General features: G+C 51.5%; 1 protein-coding gene across 2 annotated transcripts in view; it reads right to left on the bottom strand.

Moving 5' to 3' along the window:
• Window positions 1-2900: 2900 nt before the first annotated feature.
• dcaf6 (ddb1 and cul4 associated factor 6) overlaps window positions 2901-9333 on the bottom strand; it is a 33445-nt gene continuing 27012 nt past the window's right edge. For both annotated transcript variants that reach the window (XM_084443005.1, XM_084443006.1), the window contains 5 exons: window positions 8388-8526; window positions 7236-7392; window positions 6730-6818; window positions 4953-5058; window positions 2901-3421 (listed from right to left, as the gene is read on the bottom strand). In XM_084443005.1, the coding sequence (XP_084299131.1) occupies window positions 3363-3421; window positions 4953-5058; window positions 6730-6818; window positions 7236-7392; window positions 8388-8526 (550 nt within the window). In that variant the 3' untranslated portion in view covers window positions 2901-3362. The remainder of the gene's footprint in view (window positions 3422-4952; window positions 5059-6729; window positions 6819-7235; window positions 7393-8387; window positions 8527-9333) is intronic.

Here is a 9333-nt window from a genome sequence, read left to right as displayed (position 1 = left end):
TGTCCCCTGACTAGACATGTCCCCGACTAGACATGTCCCCTGACTAGACATGTCCCCTGACTAGACATGTCCCCTGACTAGACATGTCCCTGACTAGACATGTCCCCGACTAGACATGTCCCCTGACTAGACATGTCCCCGACTAGACATGTCCCCTGACTAGACATGTCCCCGACTAGACATGTCCCCTGACTAGACCTGCCCCTGACTAGACATGTCCCCGACTAGACATGTCCCCTGACTAGACATGTCCCTGACTAGACATGTCCCTGACTAGACATGTCCCCGACTAGACATGTCCCCTGACTAGACATGTCCCCGACTAGACATGTCCCCGACTAGACATGTCCCTGACTAGACATGTCCCCGACTAGACATGTCCCCGACTAGACATGTCCCCGACTAGACATGTCCCTGACTAGACATGTCCCTGACTAGACATGTCCCTGACTAGACATGTCCCCTGACTAGACATGTCCCTGACTAGACATGTCCCCTGACTAGACATGTCCCTGACTAGACATGTCCCCTGACTAGACATGTCCCTGACTAGACATGTCCCCGACTAGACATGTCCCCGACTAGACTACACCTACCGCTGCACTTGAATGGGCAGAGCCCAGAGAGTGAGAGAGAGACAGAGAGAGAGAAACCAGAGTGAGAGAGACCAGAGTGAGAGAGAGACCAGAGAGAGAGAGAGACCAGAGAGGGAGAGAGACCAGAGCAGGAGACAGAGACCAGAGAGAGAGAGCCCAGAGCAGGAGAGAGAGTGAGCAGGAGTCTGTCCCCAGAAGGAGAGGCGTCCAGACAGGAGGAGACTAATCCAGCGGGGTCATCTCAGTATCACAGGAGGACCAGAGCACATCTTAACATGGTACAGGAAGTGGTAAGAAAATGGGAGAATTGTCAAGACGAACCAGGATATGGGAAGTATAGACGTAGTCCTGACACGGCTAGTACTTCCTGTTTGTACAGTACGGTGGACAACAGCAGACCAGCTTTCTACACATCCCTGACCACAAACAATAAAGCTGCTTAAGGAAGAAATGAGAAGAAGAAAACCCCCGAGTCGGTGTTTAGGCGATGGTGTCTCGTTAGTAAGCTCAGAGTTGAGTTGTGAGCAGTGAGGGCCCCCAGCCACCCTGCTGAACACTAGTGAAGGACCCCTCGTTCACATGGGCGACGGACAAGCCAACACCAACATCGCTCAGCTCCTAACCCCTTCATTAACACCACTTCCCTCACAGCATCACTGGGGATTCTGTCAGCTAATAGGAGCTTATATCAGCATATTATATACCTCACAATTGAGTGTTATATATTTGTATGTATATACAGACGTGTGTATGGTACATTGCATATTGAACGATTGAACGATACTCCAGTACGGTATTAATACACTTTTGATTTCCACTATAATGAACTTTGTATTGTGTATTAAAGTTGCTTTTTTACATATTAGAAGTTTGGTGTTTTTTCTTCAGCATCACTGGAATGAAGATGAGTTCCCTGGAATGTGAAACACGCAACTCAAACCAGTGATCAACACTGGACCCTTTATCATGTCTATTAATGAAAGCTGTGTGTGTGTGTGTGTGTGTGCGTGTGTTTGTTTGTGCTTGTGGGGTGGTGTGAGGCTAGACTAGTGCTTGTGGTGTGGTGTGAGGGTGTACTAGTGCTTGTGGGGTGGTGTGAGGCTGGACTAGTGCTTGTGGGGTGGTGTGAGGGTGTACTAGTGCTTGTGGGGTGGTGTGAGGCTGGACTAGTGCTTGTGGGGTGGTGTGAGGCTGGACTAGTGCTTGTGGGATGGTGTGAGGCTGGACTAGTGCTTGTGGGGTGGTGTGAGGCTGGACTAGTGCTTGTGGGGTGGTGTGAGGCTGGACTAGTGCTTGTGGGGTGGTGTGAGGCTAGACTAGTGCTTGTGGGGTGGTGTGAGGCTGGACTAGTGCTTGTGGGGTGGTGTGAGGCTGGACTAGTGCTTGTGGGGTGGTGTGAGGCTGGACTACTCTTGTGGGGTGGTGTGAGGCTGGACTAGTGCTTGTGGGGTGGTGTGAGGCTAGACTAGTGCTTGTGGTGTGGTGTGAGGGTGTACTAGTGCTTGTGGGGTGGTGTGAGGCTGGACTAGTGCTTGTGGGGTGGTGTGAGGGTGTACTAGTGCTTGTGGGGTGGTGTGAGGCTGGACTAGTGCTTGTGGGGTGGTGTGAGGCTGGACTAGTGCTTGTGGGGTGGTGTGAGGCTAGACTAGTGCTTGTGGGGTGGTGTGAGGCTGGACTAGTGCTTGTGGGGTGGTGTGAGGCTGGACTAGTGCTTGTGGGGTGGTGTGAGGCTGGACTACTCTTGTGGGGTGGTGTGAGGCTGGACTAGTGCTTGTGGGGTGGTGTGAGGCTGGACTAGTGCTTGTGGGGTGGTGTGAGGCTAGACTAGTGCTTGTGGGGTGGTGTGAGGCTGGACTAGTGCTTGTGGGGTGGTGTGAGGGTGTACTAGTGCTTGTGGGGTGGTGTGAGGCTGGACTAGTGCTTGTGGGGTGGTGTGAGGGTGTACTAGTGCTTGTGGGGTGGTGTGAGGCTAGACTAGTGATTGTGGGGTGGTGTGAGGCTGGACTAGTGCTTGTGGGGTGGTGTGAGACTGGACTAGTGCTTGTGGGGTGGTGTGAGGCTGGACTAGTGCTTGTGGGGTGGTGTGAGGCTGGACTAGTGCTTGTGGGGTGGTGTGAGGCTGGACTAGTGCTTGTGGGGTGGTGTGAGGCTGGACTAGTGCTTGTGGGGTGGTGTGAGGCTGGACTAGTGCTTGTGCCTAACACAACAAAGGCCACCTGTCCTGTGGTTGGCAGGAGGCAGACATCCAGGTGCCTCTACTGGTGTGTGTGTGTAATCCACATCCATTAAATTCAGGCATACAGCGTGTTTTGCAACAACAAAATGGTTTATTTAAAGCATAATTCTCGTTTTTCACATGCATAACTGCAAGAACAGTATATAAACAGAGATCTTTGCCCTGCTCTACAAATACGAAATCCCACACATCAACACTGATCAAGGATCATTTTCTCCTGACAAAATAATAATATTGCACTTAGACATCCTCACACACCAGTCGCCTACATTGAACTCACACTCTCAATATAATATTGTCTTGCTTAATGCTTGCATTCACACACTTTTCTCCTCGGATATTGTCTTCTCATACAGAAACCTCAGTAAGAAAGTCATCTTAAAAAAGAAGGGGGCTAGAAATGTAACGAGCTCAGGTAAGGAGATATTCTACATGGTTCTTTTGTACAAATCTCATTCTCAAGTGCTTTGGGAGCAAAAGAAAAGGTGGTGGGGGCGTCTTTTTCGTCCTCAAAACAAGATGGCCGCCGGCTACTGCTCGTCCTCGTTCTCCTGCCCGGAACCCTCCGAGCGGTCGCCTTCCAGACGATCTAAAAGAGACGGGGCAACTAGATTGAGACCGTGAAAAAGTGTGAGACTCTCTCTTGTGCTTTAGCCCATGAAAGCCACACTGTGTCTTTCTGTGCCACTAGAGCCTGGGGTTCAAACTCTCAACCCCTCCCCCACACTAGAGCCTGGGGTTCAAACTCTCAGCTCCTCCCCCACACTAGAGCCTGGGGTTCAAACTCTCAGCCCCTCCCCCACACTAGAGCCTGGGGTTCAAACTCTCAGCTCCTCCCCCACACTAGAGCCTGGGGTTCAAACTCTCAGCCCCTCCCCCACGCTAGAGCCTGGGGTTCAAACTCTCAGCTCCTCCCCCACACTAGAGCCTGGGGTTCAAACTCTCAGCCCCTCCCCCACACTAGAGCCTGGGGTTCAAACTCTCAGCCCCTCCCCCACGCTAGAGCCTGGGGTTCAAACTCTCAGCTCCTCCCCCACACTAGAGCCTGGGGTTCAAACTCTCAGCCCCTCCCCCACACTAGAGCCTGGGGTTCAAACTCTCAGCTCCTCCCCCACACTAGAGCCTGGGGTTCAAACTCTCAGCCCCTCCCCCACACTAGAGCCTGGGGTTCAAACTCTCAGCTCCTCCCCCACACTAGAGCCTGGGGTTCAAACTCTCAGCCCCTACTATACCATGATCAAGGCTACTAAACCATGATCAAGGCTACTATACCATGATCAAGGCTACTAAACCATGATCAAGGCTACTAAACCATGATCAAGGCTACTAAACCATGATCAAGGCTACTAAACCATGATCAAGGCTACTAAACCATGATCAAGGCTACTAAACCATGATCAAGGCTACTATACCATGATCAAGGCTACTAAACCATGATCAAGGCTACTAAACCATGATCAAGGCTACTAAACCATGATCAAGGCTACTAAACCATGATCAAGGCTACTAAACCATGATCAAGTCTACTAAACCATGATCAAGGCTACTAAACCATGATCAAGGCTACTATACCATGATCAAGGCTACTATACCATGATCAAGGCTACTAAACCATGATCAAGGCTACTAAACCATGATCAAGGCTACTAAACCATGATCAAGGCTAAGCAGCACTTTCATATTTGAAAGTGTTTATTATTTAACTTTTGGAAGTGTTTTTTATTATATCTTTATATTTTTTTATATTATACAATAGGTGTTATGTACCAGGCACATTCTGGAATGTGTTTGTAATGGAAAAGTCCCATAAGTAATAAGCAAAATAAAGAAACACTTTTTGGATTACTATCTTTTTTTTTTTCTCCTTACGCACAAAACATGTACAGAAAACGACCCAAAACCTGAGGTACGCACTGAACCGCGGGCTAACTGTACCGTTGCATCCCTAGTGTGTGTGTGAGTGTGTGTGCGTGAGTCTGTGTGTGTGTGAGTGTGTGTGTGAGTCTGTGTGTGTGCGTGCGTGTGTGTGTGTGTGTGTGTGAGTGTGTGTGTGTGTGTGTGTGAGTCTGTGTGTGTGTGTGCGTGTAAGTGTGTGTGTGAGTGTGTGTGTGTGTTTTCACCTGTTCTAATGTGATTGAGGGAGGCCAGCATCCTGAGCATGAAGGAGGCGGGGACTGTGATGGTGTTCCTGGTCTCTTCCAGCATCAGCTCGTTACGAGTTATCACCTGGAGAGAGAGAGAGAGAGGAGAGAGAGAGAGTTATCACCTGGAGAGAGAGAGAGAGAGGAGAGAGAGAGAGTTATCACCTGGAGAGAGAGAGAGGAGAGAGAGAGTTATCACCTGGAGAGAGAGAGAGGAGAGAGAGGGAGAGGAGAGGGAGAGAGAGGGAGAGAGAGGGAGAGAGAGAGAGAGGGGGAGGGAGAGGAGAGAGAGAGAGAGAGAGAGAGAGGGAGAGGAGAGAGGGAGAGAGAGAGAGAGAGAGAGAGGGAGAGGAGAGAGAGGGAGAGGAGAGAGAGAGAGTTGGGACTGATATCTGCATTTTATTTCTATTCTTTCCATTCAATGTTGTGTCAGAGAGGGCAGTGGGGTTGTGAGGGGGTTTAGGAGGGGTAGGAGGGACAGGGGAGATCCTCCTCCAGACCAGGCTGTCTCTCCAGCTGATGGAGGAGCACCACCAAAACTATAATGACCGACTTCCAGCTCTCCTCAGAGCCTGCAGTGCCCTCTACTGACTGAAACCGGGAACTTTGGCTGCATTGGACTAAGGTCCCAAGAGGAAGGTCCCCTAGGCTCTCTCTCAGAAGACAGTGGTGTGGGGGGAGAGTGTGTATGAGGAGGAGAGTGTGTGTGTGGGCGGAGAGTGTGTGTGTGGGGGGAGAGTGTGTATGAGGAGGAGAGTGTGTGTGGGGGGAGAGTGTGTGTGAGGAGGAGAGTGTGTGTGGGAGGAGAGTGTGTGTGAGGAGGAGAGTGTGTGTGAGGAGGAGAGTGTGTGTGAGGAGGAGAGTGTGTATGAGGAGAGTGTGTGTGAGGAGGAGAGTGTGTGTGAGGAGGAGAGTGTGTATGAGGAGGAGAGTGTGTATGAGGAGGAGAGTGTGTGTGAGGAGGAGAGTGTGTATGAGGAGGAGAGTGTGTGTGGGGGGGGAGAGTGTGTGTGTGGGAGGAGAGTGTGTGTGTGTGGGAGGAGAGTGTGTATGAGGAGGAGAGTGTGTGTGAGGAGGAGAGTGTGTGTGAGGAGGAGAGTGTGTATGAGGAGGAGAGTGTGTGTGAGGAGGAGAGTTGTGTATGAGGAGGAGAGTGTGTATGAGGAGGAGAGTGTGTGTGAGGAGGAGAGTGTGTGTGAGGAGGAGAGTGTGTGTGGGGGGAGAGTGTGTATGAGGAGGAGAATGTGTGTGAGGAGGAGAGTGTGTGGGAGGAGGAGAGTGTGTGTGAGGAGGAGAGTGTGTGGGAGGAGGAGAGTGTGTGTGGGGGGAGAGTGTGTATGAGGAGGAGAGTGTGTGTGAGGAGGAGAGTGTGTGTGAGGAGGAGAGTATGTGGGGGGAGAGTGTGTGTGAGGAGGAGAGTGTGTGTGTGGGAGGAGAGTGTGTGTGTGGGAGGAGAGTGTGTGTGAGGAGGAGAGTGTGTGTGAGGAGGAGAGTGTGTGTGAGGAGGAGAGTGTGTGTGAGGAGGAGAGTGTGTATGAGGAGGAGTGTGTATGAGGAGGAGAGTGTGTGTGAGGAGGAGAGTGTGTGTGAGGAGGAGAGTGTGTGTGAGGAGGAGAGTGTGTGTGAGGAGGAGAGTGTGTGTGAGTAGGAGAGTGTGTGTGAGGAGGAGAGTGTGTGTGAGGAGGAGAGTGTGTGTGAGGAGGAGAGTGTGTGTGAGGAGGAGAGTGTGTGTGTGGTTCTAACAGGTCCTCAGTACCTCGTCTGCCAGGACTCTGTTGAAGGAGGGAGAGGATTCCAGAGGAGACCAGATCTTGATGTCGTAGTCGATCCCTGAGGAGGCCAGGACTGCAACACAGAAACACACGTCACACATTCTGACACACATTCTGACACACACACTCACGCACACACGCGCGCACACACACACACACACACAGCTACCGTGGAGTGTTTTGAACATTATCCCAGTATATTTGAGGAAGGAGAAGTGAGTAGCTGGGGTTGGGGCTGCAAAGGATTTAACCACATTATTGACACACACACACAAACACACAAACACACACACCCATCATCGGTGGTCACTCGAAGCGAGTATGACTGTCCTCTCCGACACACACACACACACACACACACACACACACACACACACACACACACACACACACACACACACACGCACACACACACACGCACACACACACACGCACACACACACACGCACACACACACACACACACACACACACACACACGCGGTACTGACTGGGGTCGTAGGGGTGTGGCTGCAGGCAGTTAACCACGTGGTTGTCGGCCTCCAGCAGCATCAGGTGTTCTCCCGTGTGCCGGTCCCAGATGAAGATGTGGCCGCAGTCCGATCCGCTCATCACAAAGTTATTACCCCAGAAACACGACTCCTTTATCTACACACACACACACACACACACACACACACACACACACACAGAGGCAGATCAGGTATTTGTTTACCAGCCAGTCTTGGGTCATATTTCATCTTCAGATCTTATCTACAGAGGCCCAGGTTCTGGAGTTCTAAGGCCAGGTGTTCTGTAGTTACCATGGTTCTGGAGTTCTAAGGCCAGGTGTTCTGTAGTTACCATGGTTCTGGAGTTCTAAGGCCAGGTGTTCTGTAGTTACCATGGTTCTGGAGTTCTAAGGCCAGGTGTTCTGTAGTTACCATGGTTCTGGAGTTCTAAGGCCAGGTGTTCTGTACCCACCATGGTTCTGGAGTTCTAAGGCCAGGTGTTCTGTACCCACCATGGTTCTTGAGTTCTAATGCCAGGTGTTCTGTAGTTACCATGATTCTAGAGTTCTAAGGCCAGGTGTTCTGTAGTTACCATGGTTCTGGAGTTCTAAGGCCAGGTGTTCTGTAGTTACCATGGTTCTGGAGTTCTAAGGCCAGGTGTTCTGTAGTTACCATGGTTCTGGAGTTCTAATGCCAGGTGTTCTGTAGTTACCATGGTTCTAGACTTCTAAGGGGAGGTGTTCTGTAGTTACCATGGTTCCTGCGTTCTAAGGATAGGTGTCCTGTACCCACCATGGTTCTGGAGTTCTAAGGCCAGGTGTTCTGTACCCACCATGGTTCTGGAGTTCTAAGGCCAGGTGTTCTGTACCCACCATGGTTCTGGAGTTCTAAGGCCAGGTGTTCTGTACCCACCATGGTTCTGGAGTTTTAAGGCCAGGTGTTCTGTACCCACCATGGTTCTGGAGTTTTAAGGCCAGGTGTTCTGTACCCACCATGGTTCTGGAGTTCTAAGGCCAGGTGTTCTGTACCCACCATGGTTCTGGAGTTCTAAGGCCAGTTGTTCTGTACCCACCATGGTTCTGGAGTTTTAAGGCCAGGTGTTCTGTACCCACCATGGTTCTGGAGTTTTAAGGCCAGGTGTTCTGTACCCACCATGGTTCTGGAGTTGCGGTGGCCCTTGTACACCATCTTGACTGAAGGTCTCCGGATGTTCTGCGTCTCGATCTCGGCCATCTCCCTCCTCTCCTTCCTCCGGCGGAACAGCTCCTGGATCCGGGCCGCGGCGGAACGCCTGCCACGCACACGCACACGCACACACGCACACACGCACACACGCACACACGCACACACGCACACGCACACACACACAGTAAATCCCTGTCTGGCATCCTTCATTGGAGCCATGCTGTAGCATCCATCCAGTGAGGTCAGACATAGCTCATGCTGGGTTCAGCTCCGCCCCTCCCCTCCCTCCTCACACGCCTCCATCTTTACCCCCTGGAGCTCAGCGTGTCACAGAGCCAGGCCTCCCAGACTGACCCAGGACCAGCCTGGGGGTGATGTGTTACAGCCAGGCCCCAGCACACCGCAGTGTCTCAGACTGACCCAGGACCAGCCTGGTGGTGATGTGGTACAGCCAAGCCCCAGCACAGTGTCTCCCAGACTGACCCAGGACCAGCCTGGCGATGACACACACATGCACCACATGCTCTCAGCCTCTAACAGCTACAGACATTAGTCCTTCACACACACACACACACACGCACACACACACGCACACACACACGCACGCGCCAGTCAGCTTTATCTTCCAGGTGAAAACCCACAAACGTAAACAGTGTCTGACCACGCGAAGCAGCACACTCCTAGCAGGTTAGGGGTTTTAGTGGCCGGTCCGTTAGCAGCACTCAGAAGTTACCTGATCATCCTATCTCCTACGGCTGATCCTCTGAAATGAGATCTATGTGTATAGATATAGATATAGTAGAACAACCAACAGTAAAGACAGAGAAACGATCAACTCATGGCAGAACAGAAAAACCTGTGGACAAGCAGGGTTTGTTTGACCCTCATACTCAAACACCTGTGTTGGGGTGTG

The sequence above is a fragment of the Borostomias antarcticus genome, assembly GCF_949987555.1.
Source record: "Borostomias antarcticus genome assembly, chromosome: 9".
NCBI classification, from domain to species: domain Eukaryota; kingdom Metazoa; phylum Chordata; class Actinopteri; order Stomiiformes; family Stomiidae; genus Borostomias; species Borostomias antarcticus.
The sequence above is the reverse complement of the archived record's forward strand: the minus strand, read 5'-3'. Positions and strand labels throughout refer to the sequence as shown.